The sequence below is a fragment of the Ruditapes philippinarum genome, unplaced genomic scaffold (assembly GCF_026571515.1).
Source record: "Ruditapes philippinarum isolate M1 unplaced genomic scaffold, ASM2657151v2 ctg916_1_1_1_1, whole genome shotgun sequence".
Taxonomy (NCBI): domain Eukaryota; kingdom Metazoa; phylum Mollusca; class Bivalvia; order Venerida; family Veneridae; genus Ruditapes; species Ruditapes philippinarum.
The window spans coordinates 27300-49518 of record NW_026860290.1 but is presented as its reverse complement, the minus strand read 5'-3'; the positions used below and the strand labels follow the sequence as shown (position 1 = coordinate 49518).

Genomic DNA, 22219 nt, shown 5'->3' with positions numbered 1-22219 from the left:
AAACTAAAAAACACATGTTATTAGAACAAACCTCTATAACAATAAATTATTTTTATGGTAACACAATTAAGTTATCACATGTCAGTACATATAATTCAAGAGTTCCACAAAATAATAAAATCATTGAAATACAAAATATCGTTAATGCAATATGGCTACATATGGATAGGTTATACACTTCTATCATCAACATTTAAGATTCAGTTGACATGTACGTATGCATTGATTAATTGTATGAAAATTGATCGTTCTTTGCAAAAATGCAAATAAATATAATTTTGTTGTTTGTTTACTACATAGGAGATAAAAGTAACATAAAACTCTGTATTCTGCATAACATCATAATCTGTGTTCTGCAAAGAATGAAATGGACAAATTTGATATTTATTCATACCACATATTCCATCGATAGCCACAAATCCAACAGTGCATGAGACACCAGCGTAAATTATTGGATTCTCATCCGCAATGGTGTACCTCGTATTATTGACCGTGACGTCAAACAGCTCGTCTGTGTGATTTTGAATATACCTACCAGTTTGTTCAAGAGAGTTTACTGCGTCAATTACTTCTTGTAGGAAATCATTTGCTGTTTGAAACAATAACATATATAATTCATTAGAGAAATATATAGCCAATATTGGCGAAAACATCCAAGAAAATTGTGTGAAACCCAATACTCACAGATAGCTGTTACCTTAGATACAGAGAAAGTGATAAACTTGCCCAAATTTGTTCTCATTGCTTAAAGTTATTTCCAACAATGGGTAATTTTAATCGATTATATAGCTGCATTTATATATAAAGTGTTAAATCCATTCAAAATTAGAGATGTTTATTTGCATAATTATAATGCCTTGTATAATATATAAAAATAAGACTCTTTCATATTAACTGATGAAACATTTGAAAAAACATTAAATTTCATGTTGTTTGCTTTTTTATATAATGTAAATCGACAGTGAATGTTAACATGTAATATAAAACGTAGCAATTTCTGAACACTTACATTCTCCTGTTGAAATAAAATCATTATACTGAAGGTCTTGACCTCCTGTTGTATTTATACTGAACCAAATCGTCATAATCGACTGGTTAATGTCTATGTCTGTCTCACAGTTAGCCGAGTCAAAACATGGTACTTGTGATATTTTGTCATTGATATGATCCTTGAATTCGGATATAGCGTTTTCTCCAATCTCCGTTGTGTATGTCACATTCACAGTAATATGAATATTTTCCGGGCTTTTAGGATCTGGAGAAAAATATACACGACTTGCTTTATCAAAGATGTATCTTATACTTAAATGTTGCAATTGTGTGACCCTGTAAAGTTATTTTTTCAAATGCTTTAAGATGTCACCCACAAATTATTTGCATATATGATTTTATTTCAACATTAATGTTTTTTTAAAGAAAATATTGTTTTGTAAAATAAGCGACCTACCGACACAGCTGGGAGGATTTTCAAAGTTGTCCCATTCATAGTTGGTGCTTGGACCACAGGTGAACGAATGCAGGTCTGTCAATCCGGGCGGAAGAATTTTACCATCTTCACATTCCATTGTACAAGTTTTACTTCCGGTTTCGTCGTCGGTAGAACATTTAAGTACAGTTCCCAGTGCTGTATTGAACTCTTTGCAAACTGTAAATTGAATAAAAACATCAAAACTGTCATTAGATATTAAATGTCATTGTGCATAGTTGAGAGACATTTTAATTGGAAACATGTTTGGAATAAAGTATTATATATCCAAATGCATGAGAATGAGTTCACTAAAGAGTATACAATCACTTCAGCTACCTCATTGTACGAGTAGTTAAACAGAAGGACTTGAATATTGTTCCTGCTCGGAGGGCATGATATGTCGTACAAACAAAATAACAATCTATCTCGATGTCCTGTCTTAAAAAACGAAGAACAAAGAAAAAAACAAATCAATAAAACAATATTGACCTGAGCTCGTGTTATCCACAACATTGTACCAAATACTTTGTCTTTACACTAATAACTTAGATATTTTATGACCAGAACATATTCTAGAAAAAATCGAACATTAAAATGACATTTTGTTTTCTTTTTCAAGTCAAGTTTAGCTGTATTGACTATATATTTCAAAATTTGACTGTTATAATGATCAGTCAGTTAAATTCTGAAGGATATGTACACAATTTCTGTGGGCCATTAGAGTTACTTATTGTTTATGCGATATATATTATAAAATTGAAAGGATTTATGGCAAAATGTGAACTTATTTTGACTTTCACCTGTACATTTATTTTATACCATTTGATGTTATATATGTTAATTATAAAGTTGAAAAAAAAAAAAAAAACAAAAAACAATTGAAGTATCTAAAAGAAATATTTAAAAGTTAAATTCATTCTTTGTTGAAAAGTTATGCTTACCTGGACAAGGTTGTGTGTTACATGATTTTATTTCTATTGCAGCTCCAACACAATCAACACCATATACATCAGGTGTAGGGCTATCACATTGTCGTGTTCTGTATATTATGCCACTTCCACATGTCTTAGAACACACGGATTCTGACCAATCAGACCAGCCACCGTTTACTGTAAAACACAATGTTAATAAGGTAGGATTACCGAAGATATCATTTCTTTCCATCATTATCAGAATTTAATAGATGTTCATGCTCGTAAATGTAGACACTATAAAAAGAAAACATGTGCGTTTAAATAAAACAACAAAAAACTTTATCTTTCGCGAGTATGATTTTCAAGGTTATTATGACATTGAACATTGACGTTAGGGTGTATACAAAGGTAAGTTTGTTTGTTTTCAAATTTTCAGTAATGAATTTACCTGGAGAAATTTCGCAAATATGTCCACTGTATCCTGGAACACAATTGCATGTGTAATTTGTGCTTGCGCTCACACACGTGGCAGCGTTTTGGCACGCGTTTTCGATACAAAAATCTGGTGGTGTCGTACAATTGGTTCCAGACCAACCTCTCTGACACGTACATGTATATCCGCTAAGTCCATTTGTGCAGATATGTCCGTTGCATGGGGACAAAAGGCATTCGTCATATGCTACAAAAATACATTCGTGTCTCAGCTAGATGATAAAATCCGTAATATGCATATATTTACTAGGATTTCATCTGTTTCCATAAGTGTTCATTGAAATCTTTACTGATAACGAAGGGCTGATATTAGACAAAATATTGTATAGTGTCATATTTTACAAAAATCGCCTAATTTTGTTACGTTTAACGAGTATTTATATAATTAACAAAAAAAAAACAAAAAAAAAAAAAATCAGAAACACCAATCAAAGTGATTCTTTGTGCAGGCATGCTGATAATAATTATGTTAGACTGCAAATTATAATCACTAAATAACTTATAACTATTTTAACTGAATATTGATTTAAAACTTACTTTAATTATACATGAACTGTATTCCTAGAAATGTTCGTGGATACAATATTTCACGTTTTTCACTACGTCGACATTTTCGCGGAGACAAACTTTCGCTGATGTGTATTAACCGCGAATTCCGCGAATATTAAGTCGCTACGGCCATAATAACAGTTAATGGAGGCTAAGATTTTGATGCATGACCTTGCCTGTTGGGTACTTTTAATTCTGTTATCTCTTTGACATTAAAGTTGCGCCCAAAGGGCTACGTTATTCGATACCTTTTCATCTATTGACTAGTCGAACACGGACGGTTGTTCCGTGAACATTTTTTTTACTTATTTCCCTAGTACCTTCTTCACTTTGTGATTAAGTAAAATTTAGTTAGCTTTTATTCTCATTTGAATCATAATTAACTGATTTTATCTTCAAAACGTCGATACCTACTTTTTTTACAGAGTATCGGACTGTACATCGCTTTCATTATAACAACATCACAGCTGTTTATCATGTAGCACTTGATCGCTATTGTACTTTTAACAAAGGATTACACGTACTCCAAGCAAACAAAATCCTAGTCATTCAAAGAACGAAAACTGTAAATGAATTTGCATACGCCGTGACTAACGAATAACGTCAATAGGGATAATTACTAATAATTGGCATTTTTACAGGGTCCAAACAGGTATCTATAACATGCATACATCACTTTTTACAGACCTGTGTTTAAATGATTTTTGTGTAAGAAGATTATAATAAATATTCTGTATGTTTATATTTTTATTTGGTTGAAGCTAGAAATGTTCGCAGATTTGTTATAGGTGACATATTCGCGGCTATAAAGATTCGCGAAATTATGCCAACCGCGAAAAGCGCTAACTTAAAATGCGCGAAATCTTTTCTAGGAATACAGTATATGGACGTACAAATTCACATTTCATATAAACAATAGAAAACCAGTTTAAACACAGACACACTTGATTGTAGATAAAATGTATTACCATAGCAACTTGATTCAACAACTAGAGATATCCCCGGGCTGGCAATACCGACAAAAGATCCTTCATTGATAAGATCATTTGTTTCCAACGTATGACAAGACTTTCCTTGGTATGCTATTGCAGTTTCTGGTAACACACCTTTTATCAGATGCAACCCAGTCAATAAAATACCTTAAAAATGAGACAATTGTAAGATGTATAACATCATAAACTAAAACTGAAATTCAAGTAATAATTCTGAATAACAAATACAAAGATTTGACGATTGGAATCAAAATCGAAGTTTACCTGTTTTGCCGTTGGAGGTCACTGTCAATGTGCTAGTTTGGTTTAATGAAGATATTGAAGAAGCGTTCAACGTTGAAGATTTTACAAGTTTTCCATTACAATATAACCTTACTTGGGAGTTTGATGTATCCCACGAAATTGCAATGTGACTCCATTTACTACTGTTATGGGTGGCAATAGTTTCATTTAACAATGATCTGAAAAATGAAATTACTATCTTTAAAACTGGCAAAACAGTTACCTAGGCATTATAAGTATGTTTGTTTTTAGAAAAGAAGTCAACATACAAGAATTGAGCAACTCGTAAAGACGAAATAAGACTTACTTGATCTGAACTCGTAAATAATTATTCCAAAGAACGTTGATTAGAGTCAAACCACCACTTGTTATTGTCATTGAAGCATTTGAGGTTTGTCTGTCGACATTCGTTGTCCAAAACATGAATGTAAAATTGGTCAGTGTTTCAGACAATTCTGCTACTGCAACATCGCCATTTGTTATTTTGAGGAAAACGTCAAAATCTGAAAAATGACGCTCGTTTCATATGCCTATTATTTCATTACAAACACATTGTCTTTTAGTTAGAATCGAAGTACTACACTTAAAGCATATGGTCAAAGGAAAAGAAACAATTATTTAAAAGAAAGGACTTTACTCAAGTCATATTTGCGAAAAGACATTGCGATATTCACATGTATATGTTTCATTAAGTAATTTAGGTGCATCCTTTAAACAATATACATATCATTGCTAATTATTACTCATTTTGATGAATTTTCCCCACGGTGAATTTGGAGTTTACATTCTGCAAGGATTTTTTCAATATTCTTCAAGTGCATTTATATAGGATAAACAGATTGTCGTCTAAGTTTCCCCGTCGGTGAAAACATTTTGCACTATAAATGATTTTTTTCATTTTCTACATGCGTGTTACCTTATGATATACTTGTTAAGGCGGTCAAATTATGTGCAGCTATTTGTAACTGTTAATTATAAAAGTAATGGAATGAAATTATAATATATTTCAGATGTTATATTCTTAAGAAATGAATTGTTGTGAGAAAAAGTATAATATATTCACATATTAGTATTACTAAAAAGGATATGTGGGTTTTATAGCTTTTCCAGTGTCAGGGTTTTAGATAATTGATGTTGTTTTGATGAAAGAAATAAAAGGTTGAATGAATTAAATCAAAACACCTAACTTATTGATTCTAAAACATAAGGTAATTGATAACAAATAAACGGCGAGTTACTTTTGCAATCGCTCCTGGAGCTGCTGTTAGTTGATACTGTTGTTGTTCCATCAGGACATTGTTTGCATGTCGTCTGCCCATACCCGTCTTGATAGTAACCATGTCTGCACGAAGAGCAAGTCTCGAACGTATCTGGAGAGTAGGCTCCCGGCATACATAGTTCTGCAAATTAGATACCTTAATTGCTTTTTAAGAACAAAATTCATTGGACATTTGAAGTACATTTCATTTGACTATTTATTTTGACGGGTTCTAGACACTGTTCTGTAAAGATCAGATTAGTTCAGTCCAGCAACAGTCATAGAACATAATTTAAACGAACCATTGTTTTCAATATGTGTAAATAACAAGTGTGTACTAGTAATTTCTTGGATAACATGACATGATACAGATATAACCGATTTGACAGCTGTATTAGTACATTTGCGTGTCAATTAGGAAAAGTTCAAGTATCTTAACGAATATCCTACGATAACATATCTTATCAGAACTACAAAAGCTAAAATTGATTTAGTTCATAGGTGTGTCACCCAGGCAAAGGTTGCTATATTGGTTACTGGTTGCTATGGAAAGTCAAAAATTTCCACCCAAAGGCGCTGGTTGCTATTAAAAATTTATGGTTGCTATGGTCACTGGTTCCTATAGCAAGTCATTTAGTGTTAAAAAAAATCTATGGTTACTTTGGAAAGTCAGTGGTTGCTATATGAGTCAATAGTTGCTTTTGGAAATCACTGGTTGGTATGGAAAATCAATGGTTGTCATGGAAAGGGACTTGGTTCTATGGAAAGACAATGGTTGCTAAAAAAGATCAATGGTTGTCATGGAAAATGTAAGTCATCGGTTTCTATGGGTAGTCACTGGTTGCTATAGGAAGTCCATGGATGTCATGGAATGTCAACGGTTGCTAATTAATGGAAAGTCACTGGTTGCCATGGAATACTATTGTTGCAATGTCACAACCATTGACTTTCCAAAGCAAACTTTGACTTCCAAAGCAATTAATGACTTTTCATTGCGAACATTGACTTGGATAGCAAAAAATGACTTCCCATAGCAAAACTAGACTTCCATAGTAACCAGTGACTTCGTATAACAACCAGTGACTTACATAGCAACCATTACTTTCAATTGAAACCATAGACTTCGTAAGTACCCAGCGATTACCAATAACATCAAGGGACTTGCCATAACGACCATTGACTTTCAATACCAACCAGTGACTTCTTTTGCAACCAGTGACTTTCCAAAGCAACAATTAGCAAACCAGTGCTTTTCTACAGCAATCCTTGACATACATAGCACACAGTGATATCAAATAACAATTAGTGACTTTCGTAGCAACCATTGTTATTCCACAGTAACCAATGCCTTTCAATCATGGCATTATTAAAGCTATTTGTAACCATTATTGCAACCATTGACTTTTCACAGCAACCAGGGCCTTACATTGCGTATAGAAAAAATAGACTTCCATCGTAACCAGTGACATCATATAGCAACCTCTGACTTACATAGCAACCATTTTTTTCAATTAAAACAATATAGTTCTTTCGAACCGAGTGATTTCCGTTAACATCCAGTGACTTGCCATAACCATTGATTTTCATTAGCAACCAGCGACTTCTTTTGCAACCACTGACATTTAATAGCAACCAATAAGGTAGATTACCATAGCAACCAGTTATTTTTACAGCAATCATCGCTACCATGGCACACACTGACTTCAAATTCCAATTATTTTCTTTCATAGCAACTATTCTATTTCCATAGTAACCAGTGCCTTTCAATGGTGGCAACCATTGACTTATAATATCAACCAGTAAGCAATATTGGAAACCATTGACTTTCCATAGCAACCTTTGAATAACATAGCCGCCATTGACTTTGATAGCAATCACTAATTTTCCCCATAGGAACCAGTGACCTTCTATAGCAACCAGTGACTCACATAGCAGGAATTGACTTTTAATTGCAGCCATTAATTCTTTATAACAACCACTGAAACGGTGGCTTTAAATACAAAAGTTTTATTTTAAAAAAACGCTTACTTAAAATAATAAATAGCAACCAGTGACTGACTTTCCATAGCATTCATTATTTCATGGTTAATTCATAGCATGCAGTAACCTCAACAGTGACAAGTAACTTACCATAGCAACAATAGACTTCCATGGTTACTAGTGGCTTTCCATTTACTGACCATAACAACCACTGACTTTCCAAAGCAACCAATGACTTACATAGGAACAAGTGGATTACATATGAAATATTGACTATTGAAATGGCAACTCTAGACCTCTTCAGCTTCCAGTGACATTTCATAGCAACCAATGCTTTTCCATGGCAACTATTCACTTCCAAAGCAACCATTTAATTTCCTTAGCAACCAGAGTCTTCCATGGCAGCCAGTGACTTCCCATAACAACCAAATACACTATTAGCAACCATAGACTTCCATAGCAACTATTGACTTTCCATAGCAACCAAAGACTTCCATAATTACCAATGACTTCTCATAGCAACCAGTGACTTACTTAAACTATTAAACTTTAATTGCAACCATAAACTTTTTGAGCACCCATTGATATGTATAACATCCAATGCCTTTCCATAGCAACCAGCGATTTCTCATGTAATACCACTGACTTTCAATAGCATCAATTGACTTCCTTAGCAACCACTGAATTTCCATAGCAACCAGTGACTTTAAGAGCAACTAGTGACTTTCTACAGCAATCATTGACTTCAATAGCAAACAGTGTCTTTAAGTAGCAATTAGTTACTCATAGCAACCATTATCTTTCCATAGCAATCATTGCCTTTCATTACAACCATTGACTTTTAATTGCAAGCCAGTAACCAATATTGCAATCATAGAATTTCCATAGCAATTATTGACTTCCATTGCAAGCATTTACTTCCATAGCCACCACTGACTTTCCTTAGCAACTTTAGATTTCTAAAGCAACCATTGACTTTCCATATCAACCAATGACTTTCAGTAGCAACCTTATACTTCCATAGCAACAACGTATTTTCCACAACAACTAATGACATTCCTTCACTTCCATGGCAACCATGCACTTTTAATAGGAACAATTGCCTTCCATAACGACCACTTACGTTCCATAGCAACTAGTGACTTTCCTTAGCAATCATTGCCTTCCATAGCAGCTATTGATTTTCCATAGTAATCATTGACTTTCATAGCAACAGCTGACTTTCTCAAGAAAACATTTGCTTCCAGAGCATGACGTGACTTTAAATAGCAATAAGTGACCCTCTTGGCTGCCTACCATTGACTTTTCATAGCAACCATTGACTTTCCATCAGAACCATTAACTTTCCATGAGAACCATTGTCTTTCCAAAGCAACCATATTCTTCAATGCCAACGAGTGACTTCCCATAGTAACCAGTGATTTACAAAGCAACCAGTGATGTTTCATGTTTATCATTTACTTCCAAAGTAGCCAGAGACATTTCACAGCAACAGTTAAACTTCCATATCAACCAATGATTTCCATAGCAACCATTGTTTGTCATAGCCACAAGTGACTTCTATTGTGACCATTGGCTTTCCATAGATACCACTTGCACTCAAAACAACCACTGAATTTCTATAACAGCCATAAACTTCCAAAGCAACAGTTGACTTTCTACAGCAATCATTGACTTTCATAGCAAACCGTTACTTCAAATATCAATTAGTGATTCTCAAAGCAACTTTTAACTTGCCATAGAAACCAGTAACTTTCAACAACAAATAGTTACCAATATTGCAACCATTTATTTTCCATAGCAAACCATTCTCTTTCCATAGCAACCAGTAACTTTCTTAAGCAGCAATAGACTTCGAAAGCAACCAGTGACTTTCCATAGCACCCATAGATTTCCATAGTAACCAGTAATTTCTCGAAGCAACCAGTGATTTTCATAGCAACCATTGACTTTCAATTGCAACCACTGACTTTACACAGGAACCATTGTTTACCATAGCAACCATTGACTTCCATAGAAACTGGTGACTTCCTACAGCTATCATCGACTTCCATAGCAAACTGATTGCCATGGAAAGTCACAAGTTGCTATGTAATGCTAGTGGTGACTATGGAAGGCAATAGTTGCTATGGAAAGTAACTGGTTCGTATGGATGTCAATGTTTGATATTGCAAGTAACGAGTTGTTGGGGAAAGTTAGTGGTTGCTTTGGAAAGTCACTGATTGCCATGGAAGACTATGGTTGATATGTAAAGTCACAGGTTGATTTAGAAGTTAATGGTTGCTGAGGAAAGTCAATGGTTGTTATGAATAATCCTTGGTTGCTTCAAAGTAAGTGGTTGCACAGGAAAGTAAATGGTTACTATTGAAAGTAAAGGTTGCTATAGTCAATGGTTGCAATATTGGTTACTGGTTGCTATTGAAAGCCAATGGTTACCATGAAAAGGCGTCGGTTGCTATGGAATGATAATGGTTGCTATGAAAAGACAATGGTTGCTTTGTAAGTCACTGGCTATTAAAATAAGTCACTGGTTACTATGGAAGTCATTGGTTATTATGGAAAGTCACCAGTTGTTATGGAAGTCAATGTTTGCTATGGAAAGTTACTGCTTGCTTTGGAAGCCAATGATTGCTATTGAAAGTCAATGGTTGCTATGGCAGGTCACTGGATGTAATGGAAAATCACTGGGGGCTCAATAAGTCTATGGTTACAATTGAAAGTCAATGGTTGCTAATTAATTCACTTGCTGCTATGATAAGTCACTGGTTACTATGGAAGTCTATGGTTGCTATGGAAAGTCTCTGGTTGCTATCGAAGTTAATAGTTGCTATGGAAAGTCACTTGTTGCTATGGAAGTCAATGTTGCTATTGAAATCCGCTAGTTGCTTATGTTTTATTTTACTTCAAATTGATGGAGATACACTTGCGCAAATTCATTTCAGGCTCGGGCGTTAAATTTTTGTTTGAAAATGATTGTCCATGACCTTGTTGAACTGCCCTCGTATTTGTTTAGACGTAGGAATAATATAATATGTTTTTCATTGTCGACGATTTATTTGAAGAATGTATCATTCATCAAGCTAATGATTTACATAAAATAATTACAAAGAAAGGTTTAAAAGATATATTTCCAAGTAACATTATAGTTGTACGCAAAAATGATACATTTAAATATTAGTCTAATATACATACGGAGACAGTCTTTCCTGGATGTTGAACCTGGGTACCGAGTAGAATATTTATCTGGACAAGACAAACAGTTAATATCGCTCTCGTTATCTCTATACTGCCCAACCGGACACTCGTCGCACGCGTTGCTTGTTTTATTGAAAAAGTAGCCAATTGAACAGGGCTCTGTAAATGTCAACATAGTTATTTTAATAATGGTTTTCCAGTTTTATGTTGATCTATTTAACTTTGCAATATGGCAGGATTTTTATGCCATCGCCATAAAATAGCTGGGGCATATAGTGTTACGACATTCCGTCAATCCCTCTTTCCGTCATCATCAGTTTCCGTTCACATTATCTTAGTAACGGTTGCACCCATTCAACTAAATTTTGACTTATTGATACGTCAAAGGAATGCGCAAGTTGAGCTTGAATTTTTTATGGTTCGATGATTTTTGGCAGAGTTACGCCCCTTTTACTTGAAAAAATAAGAAATTTTTCAGTTTTTGTTCATTATCTCCCCAACAGTAATGCACATTAAACTCAAATTTAACATATGGATACGACAAAAAATGTGCAGGTCAAAATCGAATTTTGTGTTGGTTTGGTGATTTTTGGCAGACTTGCACCCATTTCACTTTGAAAAAAAGAAGAAATTTTCAGTTTCCCTTCATTATCTCCTCAACAGTTACACACATTCAACTCAAATTTGACATTTTGATACATCAAAGAAATGGGCAGGTCAAGTATGAATTTTGTTATGGTCCGATGACTTGGTCAGAGTATCGCCCCGTTCACTTTGAAAAAAATTAGTTTCCGTTCATTATCTCCCCAACAGTTATGCATATATAACTCAAAATTTAGATATGGATATGCCATAGAAATATGTAGGTCATTTTCGAATTTGATCATGGTTCAATGTATTTTGACAGCGTTATGCCCCTTTACTTTGCAAAAAAATTAAAAAAAAATCAGCTTTGATTCAGGTCCGCAGGTCAAGTTGAAATATGGTCATGATTTAATGATGTTTGGCTGAGTTAGGCCCCTTTAACTTTGAAAGAAAGGGAGATTTTCAGTTTCTGTACTTTATCTTCACCACAGTTATGCACATTCAACTCAAATTTGACATTTTGCTACGTCCAAGAAATGTGCAGGTCAAGTTAGAATTTTGATATGGTCCAATGATTTTGGTAGAGTATCACCCCTTCCACTTTGAAAAAAAAATAGTTTCCGTTCATTATGTCCCTAACAGTAATGAACTCAAATTTGATATAAGGATATGTCATAGGAAAACCTTTTCCTGTTCGAATTTTGTTATGGTTTGATGATTTCTGACAGAGATATCCCTCTTGAACTTTGAAAAAAAGAAGACATTTTTAGTTTCATTTCATTATCTCCAGAACAGGTATTCTTTCAACTCAAATTTGACATAAAGATACATCACAAGTTGAATTTGTTCATGGTTCGAAGATTTTGGACATAGTTATGTCTCTTGAACGTTGGAATTTGTTTTGTAATTTCAGTTTCCGCATTCTTACTTTTGTGGAAATGTATGTAGTCATTATCTCGGCTACAGATATGCAATATGCCATTTGCAAAAGTTAACACTTAATACTTTTATGGCCTTGAATTCGTATAAAAATGGTTTTGTTTACATTATATAGTTGAAGGGCTTTGAACTTTAATTGAAAAAAAATTGGCAGACAAATTTGGAACTAAATATTATTTCAAATTTAGCTGCATGCAGGGGGGGGGGGGGGCGTCCGTGGTCACAGCGTGACCACACATTTCTAGTTTTATTTTGTCTTTGATATAAGGTACATTTATCATAATTAAAAAGGAAAATAATATAATTATTAGATACTGAAGCAAATAAATTTAACAGCAAGTCTGTAAGTATGCAGTTTCACACTAAAACGTCAACCAATTTGTCGAGAAATTATTTAAATTTACATAGGCATTGCATCTTCCACATTTGACATGCTCAGTCCCTCTTTATGATCCTTTACAAATTACGTTTTAGCTATTAATCATCTTATTGTAAATTTGTGAAAAGAATTAAATGCAGGTACAATTTATTATAATTACAAAAGCTAAATCATATTGTATAACTAAAATAAACTGTTGAAATCATTTAACAGGAGAGAGTTTCATATTATCTTTAACTTTTCAACTCAATCCATGATGTAATTTATGTATTGAATTTTTGTTTGTAAATATGAAAGAAGAAATAAATATTGTTTAAACAAAACCAATTTGACTTACTGCATTTTGATTGGTACAGGACATAGCTATCATCGCATGTTTTAGTTCCGTAATCCGCTGTCGATACATTGTCGGACTGAAGGACATAGTTGTCAATGTCAAATGTTCCATTTTGAAGCAAGTCATTTACTACTGGTACTAACAATTGAAGTTGAACCTCATTGATTAACTTAATTGTATCTTGAAATGATGTGTTGGTTTCATTGATTGACGTTACAATGTTAAATTTAACTCTCAACGAATGTGTATTGGCGTTCCGCTTCGCAATGATGTGATTATTTGAGGGTACTGAAAATGTTGACATACATGGGAATACAATTTGTAACAAAAATAACTTATTGAACACATACATTTCCTTCGTATGATTTACGTTATTTTTTGTCTGATAAATTATGATTTGGACTATTGTTTTTATTTGGGCAAGGTTTTAAAAGTTTTCAATAGTTTAGAGGTAAGGTGTCTTTAAACAATAAGTTAAGCTACGACAGACAATAAAAACTGTGTAAAATCAATTTTTAAACATTTTAAGTAAATTTGACTACACAAGGTTTGTAATATAAAATAATGACGTTAGAAAATTACTATCAAACATAACAACAAACCACGAAAGAAATACGTGTTATAGACGCATGTTGGGAAATGTGAAATACATGATCCAACATTACATATATTAATATAGCAGACAACAAAATATTATAATTTATCATTTGAATATCAATACAAAATATAAATACTTACTGTAAAATGCCAAAAGTAGACTAATCCTCTTGAAATAAATTTTTATTGTTAACTTATTATTTTTGTACTCAATGCTATATATCATGAAATCATGAAACTGAATGTACCATAAATAAAGAAACAATAGACAATTACTGTATCAATTCACAAGAATTATATAATTTATGGCTCTATATTTAATAAAGACCAACTAAAGTTGCGCATGCACAAAGTGTTATATATGAATTTACCATTACATTTTGTTGATCGTAGATTGCGTTTTAGAACTCCAAATGCCTGAGATCTTTTCTTTCGGCTTTCAATAGGCCCGCATGTGATAACAATATCTCTCGCGATACAAGTTAATCCAGGTGGACAAATTATTCCGAAATAAGGATCAAGATTTGTTTGAATTAAAGCTTGGAAATTCGATTTTATTTGCGCCATTGTTTCTTCTGTTCCGCATTTCCCACCATAGTAAAATATCTCAGCAGGTAGGTTGACAAATCTTGGATCTCTTGGCTCTAAAAAGAAGTATGCAAAATAATGACATAAAAAGGGATGTCTGTTTTTGCAATGTATAACTGGTTCAAATAGTTCATCACAAAACATTACAAAAGTAAATATATGACCAAAAAAACGTACTTTTTATACTTCCAAATACCTTTCAAAAGAAATAACTTACACTTGAACTTTCATTCATCAATTCATGATGCAGTGTCAAATCAATTTAAAGCTTACAAAATTAGCTTACGCTTATTTCATGCCCATTTCATAGTTAACAGAAGCAAGGTTTGATATTGACATCACAGATCACTGTGACAAAAATATAAATCTACTTTATGTTACTTATCTAACTTTTTTTAATGATAATAATTATTACCGACACAATTCGGAACCTTTTCCAATGGGACCCAGTTCCCATTATCGGTACAGAAAAAAATCCCATTGAAAGGTATGCTCATAGGTGGTATATCGTACTTTTCATTACAGATCAATTGACGCATAGGACGTGTCAACACTGTGTCATAAACCAATGCGCCGTTAATTGGTGGGTCCATATCAGGACAAGATATTTCTGAAAGAAAAATTAACACATTCATGGCAAAAGGCCTGCGAGAGCGAGGATAATGACTTTTATCTTGTACATCAAATGGCTTTATGCTTATCAAAGTGTTAAAACTTAAAGAAGAGGTAAAATCAAAATATCTTTAAGTTTTTCCATAATTGCTTCCAATTATATAACCTTCTTCGCATACCTAATTAAAAGCCCACGTGATCCATGGACATTTCTATTAATGTTAGGAATTTTGATGAATTTTTCAATTAATAAAAAGAGCAGTGTTTTATTTTATCCTAGACCTTTGTAATTACCAATTAATGGTCAGTCATCTTTACACTTTACTTAGTGTAGATAATTTGACTTCATTTGACTTGGCTGCAAATATGAGATACATATTTCTCTAAATGAATTAACCCAGTCATTTACATAATGGTTCTTTAAAATGCATTGAAGGTCGTTTTTTTAATTTTCGAAAATGAACATGAACTCAGAAATATAGTGATATATGATTCAGAGTAGTGATGATTGCATAAAGGAAGCTTTCCAACGAAAAACTGTACATAGTAAGGAATTACCTCTACAAAATGGTTCTCCCCCTGAGATACTCCAATTGCCCTCGAAGTTACCATTGTCTTCGCAGGTTATGACATCCGAGCCATTGAGTGGCAAGTTTGAATTACATGACAGATTGCATGAAGTGCCGTAGATATAACCGATCCGTGGTGTTGAGCAATCAAATCTTAAGAAAGCATCATCAAATTTATCCATAGGATGCACGCACATTATTACTGCAAAATCAATTGCTATTAATTAAAATATAAGTTGATTTAATCACTTTCGGCTATAAATCATAAGGATTTTGTCTTTTATCAAGACAGCAAAGGAATGGTAGGGACTAACAATGCAACTTTTCATGTTTTGTGCATCATTTAGTCATAATTATGTAAGCAAACATTGATATGAACATCTTTGTTAGGTTTCTTACAATCGCGGATTGTTTTTAAGTTGTTGTATTAATTTAATTTTATAATGTAAACTAAAGTTATAAAATTCATTAATTTAATTCATAAAATTATACTTTATAATGTGTGGTATAAACGATATTGTTCAGACAGTCGCGGTAGATTTATCAAATTCATGGTCTAATATTACGACTATATCCATTTGCAAGATGTGACAAACTGTAAATTTGCATCAATGATTCAAGAATCGCGCTTAATAGCTTCGATGTGTGAAATCCATAAAATATATATATGTTGGATTGTAAAGTAACATAAACCACAAATTTTTTGTTTACTTGAGGATTTTCTTCAAATAAGTGCTCAAACACCTCTAACGAACACTCCTGTCGGCTTTGAAAGACTTTGTGTAGTCCTTCTGATTGTTTACAATTCAACTGATGTGAGGAATGAACTGGATAAGTTAAAAAGATAAAGAATAATAGAAACTTCACAAAAAGTGAAAACGGTCGAGGGATGTATTGTTTTATGTAGGGTTGGTTTGGTTGGTAGTTGTTATCGTTGACTTGGACACATTTATTGTCATATGGCGGCGGTCAGTCCACCTAATACCTTATCAGTAAGTACCAATTTCACACGCAAGTGACCGAGTTCTTATCTTACCTTGCCCCTGGATAAAACCATCGACTCATGGATTATTAATTTGATGATCTCACTATTGAGCTCAGCGGGTAGCTATAGATCCCTATGTAAACTATTATGTTTTATTAAAGTATATTCATTATGTATCAGAAATGCTAAGAAGCTTGATTTAGAATTACCCGCTGTACTTGTTTTCAAATCTCATTTTATTATTTATTAATGCGAATATACGACAGATTTTATTTGTCGTATTTTCGCCCTCCTTCTGTCGTATTTTTGCTTTGTTGCCTCGAAAATGCGAAAAAGCAAAAACACGAAGAGTGCGCAAACAAAAAAGAGTATAACAAAATAATTGGTGTAAGCTCTGTTGGAAGAATTGAAAGAAATACCCCAAACCCCCACCCCCTCCCAAAAAAAAAACGAAAACCAATAAAAAAAAACAGAAAAAAATAATAACAGAAACAAAAAAAAACAAACAGAAAAAACCTGATTGGTCACAATCAGAAACATTATATGAAATTACCCTCAATACGAAGTTCGATTAAACATTCGGGCGATTTGTTTCCATTAACATCAACTGCTGTATATTTTACAACTTCAGTTCCTCGTTCAAGCTCTGTCCCCCATATTGGTCCACCTGTTTGTACTATAGAAGGGTGTTCATCTGTTTTGTCAAACGCTTCCGGAAGTTGCCATTTAACTAACGTTGACGTTTTACCTCGGTCGGCGTAAAATATTTGTGGAGTTAAACAGGAAAGAGTTGGTGGTGTGTTATCTAGTTATGATGAGAAAGAATGACTTAAATGAAATAATGATGATTTAATTCATTTAAAACAACTATTTTATCTAAAGTTCTTGAAATAGAGTGATCCCTCGAAAACAATGAAACAACAATGTTATATCAAATATGGAGACTCGGTTTGATTAGGTCTATCTTTGAGAGATAATGTAAAAAATGCAACACCTCTCACGACCCTTACTCTTCTGCGCATCGGTCCGATGTTCCACTACCGTCCACATTTTTACGTTTGAAGTAACGGAGTGTTTTTAATTAGCTGCTAAGGAACGTATCACGCCCGCTAGAATGCATGAATTTTTCATCAAAGGGGAAAGGAGATGCAACTAAATTTCAATACTCAAATTCAATTTCATTTGTCACACGACAAAAATGATCATTACATCACAAATTATTGTGTTTTATGTAATCATGTGTTATTGCTGACTTTATTTACGACTTAGAGATTTCATCAATTATATGCAGAATAACATTTTCTTTTAATAACCATCTATCATGTAATTCAATTATGGATATAATGCAATTACCAAAGATGAAAAATTCAGCAAGTGGCAGACACAATTTGACATATAAAAAACACTCAATAAGAAAAAACATCTTAAACATGCCTCCTTACCGACACACAATGAGTTTGCAATATTGGACCAAGATCCATTTGCCTGGCACTGTATATAAAAAGCTCCTATTAATGCAAATCCATTGTCACATGCCATTGTACAAACCGTCTGGTATCCGTAGTTTTGATCCGAGCACTGAACTGTGGCATGCTCAGGCAACTGTGGAGCACTGCACATGATCTCTTGACAAAAAAAAACAACAAAGCAAACAATAACCGTATTATTTATCTTAAGAGTAACGAAATTATACATGTATACACATCTCCATATTAATTAATAATACGACAAATATCCGTTAAAGAATACTTTTTGTAAATGTTTAGAAATAAACGGAAGTAATTTCTATGGTGGCTGATTTACGCCATGTCGTCCAACTTTGTCGTTCTTTCGTGTTTTTGCTTTTTCGCATTTTCGAGGCAACAAAGCGAATATACGACAGAAGGAGGGCGAAAAATATGTCGTATATTCGCATTTCATCTGTCCTATTTTCGCTTTTTCACATTGTTACGTTTTTGCTTTTTTGTATTATTACATTTCCGCATTGTTACATTTTCGCATTATCGCTTTTTCGCATTGTAACATGTTCGCGTTCCGGTGCACTTGCGCATGGAGTCATCAATCTAAATTACCTAAACGTTACAGTTAATGATATTTGTTTTACCATTCATTTATTGTTTCCCTGTGTTAAGTAACGTGAACTAAGAGAAGCACAGTATAATACAATATTATCTAAAAACAATATGTTTATTGAATTTTCTATGAATTTTTATTGCTCTCCATTTATTGATATTCGTGCAATGTGGGGAAGACAGAATAACCATCAAGAGATCTTTGCTTTAAAGACCTGAGGAACGCCTAACAACATGGTATAATGTAATAAAAAATAAAAATGATTTTATATATTATTATATAAATTTTAAACGAACTTTATCCAAAATGCACTCTACGTAATCAGATAAAGTATGTCTTAAAAACGTAAATACTAGATTAACAGACATTATAAAATGTTTTCCTGTGAAAAAACACTAATACTCAGACATATCTATTTCAAGATGTGTGCGGGCAGTGCCTTTATCGTAAATCTCATGTCACACCCGTCAGCAAAATAAACTGATAATCTAAGGATGATGGGAACAAAGTACTGTATTTATTATAATAATTGTTGCATTAATTGATTCAAAACAATTTGAAAACCATTCCATTATAATATTTAATTATTTTACATGTGTATGGAGCGGGGTGATACTTTTAAATTATACATCTACGTGAATACAACATATATTATATAGGACTATTAAATAATGAATTGATGTCTCCATGCGCATGTACAACCGAAACATGAAAATGCGAAAACATAACAATGCGAAAATGTAACAATGCGAAAAACGAAAATGCTACATTGCGAATATGTTACAATGCGAAAATGTAACTATGCCAAAAGGTGAAAATGCAAAGAGACGACAAAGTGATACTATGTCGTCTCTTTATGTTTTCGCATTTTTGTATTTTGAACACGAAAAAGCGAAAATACAACAGATGAAATGCGAATATACGACAGATTTTGTTTGTCGTATTTTCGCCCTCCTTCTGTCGTATTTTTGCTTTGTTGCCTCGAAAATGCGAAAAAGCAAAAACACGAAGAGACGACAAACTTTGTCGTCCCTTCGTGTTTTCGCATTTTCGCATTTTGAGGCGAATAAGCAAAAAAAAAAAACGACATGGCGTAAATCAGCCACCCTAAATTTCCGATCATATATTGAATACAAAATGTTTCATGTACTGTTACAGTCAGTTGTATTTTAACGATAATTTTTCTTACTTTCACAGATAGGAATCGCCGACCAAGAAGGATCTGCTTCATTTTCACACACGACTGTATCATTTCCGTTTAGCATGTACCCGATGTTGCATGTGTATTGACACGAGCTTCCTAGTATGTTCTTGTTGTCACAATATCTTTTTCCATTTGCAAACCAAGGTAGGGTATCGCAGGTCAATACTTGCATAAGAAAAGGAAAAGCTCAGTACATGTTTTATATTATTTATGTATTCATTTGTTGTTGTTTTTTCGTTGCAGTAATAATATGAGAGAAAGTTTTATTTGAATTTTGAAAAATGCATCTGTTGTGCAGTAATAAAAGTTTTGGAAAAAATCGATTCGAGTAAATATTTATCGACATACCAGTGACTGTAAAGTTAAAATAACAATGGTCTGTCAGACCTTCTGAGTCTGTTGCTTTGTAAATGATAGAATGTGTCTTTCCAGATATGGCGCCGTCAAACCGTCCTCCGTTCTCACCACCAGCAACTTGAACAACCCTAAAATGTACATATGTTGAATATAAAGACAACAAAACATCAGCACAAGAGATTATCATGCCTCATCATTGCGGTGCGGGAGGGGGCGTTTCGAGATTTCCTCCTCCGTGTATGCGAAAGAGCGCGCATGTATTCGAAAAAGTATGTACTTCGTGTTCGAGTCATAACTTTGCATGCAAGGTTTCAAACTAAATTTCTACACATAACCATAATAAGTCAACAATAGACAATTTGTCGCGCTGTACATGTATGCATGAAGGGATTTCAACACAGATAAGTACACATTAGCATCATAAACAGGCAACGTGTTGAGTGCAAGACGCATGCCCGCCCATTCAACGTCAAGATTGGAAGTTCACGGTCAAATCTTGTCAGGCGTATTACTGTATCAATATTTGATGGATAATGTCTTCACTACTGTCACGCTATGTGTTGCATGCAAAGTTGTATTTGCATCTTCATGTCAAGGTCAACTTTGGAGGTCAAAGGTCAATACAGTTGGATTTAAATTTCGGTCATTACTTTATGGATTGTCAAATTGGTTGGTATATCATTTCATTTCATTTATACGGTGTTACATTCGTAAAACCACCGTCTGCAACCTTGGAGATGTGGAGGTCAAAAATCAAAATTATTTCGTTTAATATTTTTTTTTATTTCTTGATGTGTTATCAAAATATTTGGTAAATGACTATACCATTGTCAGGGTCAGAGGGGACGTCTAACGTCCAGGATAAGGTTTAACTTCCAGGTAGAAATGCCATATTGCGAGGGAATCTCTGTAGGCACATTTCTAATTTTATTTCATGTTTTCGTTTTTTATCCAATATTCTATCACTCCTCGTGATTTTGTCACTATAGACTAAGATGAAAAAACCCGGTGTTAAACTGCCAATAAAGACTGGTTAGGGACTACTTGGAATGAGAACTAGGTAGATCAGAAACGCCTTTATGCTTCTATATCTATATCGCTAGAGAGCTTGGAAGCCAAAGCATTTCATGAAGTAAAGGTCATACTGGCTGCTAAACTCAAACTGGGACTTTGATTTTACCACTTCCTCAAGATGTATAAATACATTCGCAATTATTTCAGTATTACAAAAAGGTCAGACTGATGTGTAGTTGCCGGAATTTTTTGCTACGGCACTGTTTGGCTGGTTTAATCAATTGCTCGACACTAGTCACAATGTGAAAAACATCTCTGGCTGAGTTAAGGGTACAGTTTCCACAATGAAATGAATAGAGATAAAATGTGTAAAACATTGAGCCATTCATTGAACAATAATCACAATATCAAATTGTATTAAATGTAATACATTCAATAGTTTACTCATTCCACTTATTTTAACAGCATAGTGTTTTTTTACATTGACCTTGGAACTATTTCAATTAAAAAAACTATGATATATAGACTTATTTGACATAAATAAAAGTTAGTTTGACCTAGGAATATCGTTATCCTCGTCTGTTGCTGAAGGCACGGTCCAGTTTACTATCACATTATTCTGTCCAGTACCAATGTTATAATTTTCTTGCAGATCACGTGGTCTACAAGGCTGGGAAAATGAAGGAGGATGTGATATCGGTGTTTGTCTACCACCGCCGCCGCCGCCACCACCATTACCACCTTGAAAGAAAATATATGAATTTAAAGATAATTTAATGTCACGCTCAGTGGTTAAAATACATTCTTTATACTTCTTAAGGAAATCTTGTTTATTTCCCGAATACAAATG

At 33.6% G+C, this 22219-nt stretch overlaps 2 protein-coding genes across 3 annotated transcripts in view; one reads left to right on the top strand and one right to left on the bottom strand.

Annotated features, from left to right (window-relative positions):
* Positions 1-22219, top strand: part of LOC132759551 (sushi, von Willebrand factor type A, EGF and pentraxin domain-containing protein 1-like) — a 75527-nt gene that overhangs the window by 26448 nt on the left and 26860 nt on the right. The gene's annotated exons all lie outside the window — the stretch shown is intronic.
* Positions 1-22219, bottom strand: part of LOC132759541 (sushi, von Willebrand factor type A, EGF and pentraxin domain-containing protein 1-like) — a 36829-nt gene that overhangs the window by 6084 nt on the left and 8526 nt on the right. The window contains exons 4-22 of one of the 2 annotated variants that reach the window (XM_060751329.1): positions 21927-22110; positions 20347-20483; positions 19984-20163; positions 18164-18346; positions 17275-17526; positions 15726-15938; positions 14971-15165; positions 14339-14611; positions 13371-13658; positions 11128-11289; positions 5936-6097; positions 5005-5200; positions 4680-4876; positions 4392-4562; positions 2831-3061; positions 2410-2577; positions 1448-1645; positions 1010-1255; positions 395-589 (exon numbers count right to left, since the gene is read on the bottom strand). In XM_060751329.1, the coding sequence (XP_060607312.1) occupies positions 395-589; positions 1010-1255; positions 1448-1645; positions 2410-2577; positions 2831-3061; positions 4392-4562; positions 4680-4876; positions 5005-5200; positions 5936-6097; positions 11128-11289; positions 13371-13658; positions 14339-14611; positions 14971-15165; positions 15726-15938; positions 17275-17526; positions 18164-18346; positions 19984-20163; positions 20347-20483; positions 21927-22110 (3831 nt within the window). The remainder of the gene's footprint in view (positions 1-394; positions 590-1009; positions 1256-1447; positions 1646-2409; positions 2578-2830; positions 3062-4391; positions 4563-4679; positions 4877-5004; positions 5201-5935; positions 6098-11127; positions 11290-13370; positions 13659-14338; positions 14612-14970; positions 15166-15725; positions 15939-17274; positions 17527-18163; positions 18347-19983; positions 20164-20346; positions 20484-21926; positions 22111-22219) is intronic. The other variant, XM_060751331.1, reaches the window with a different exon arrangement.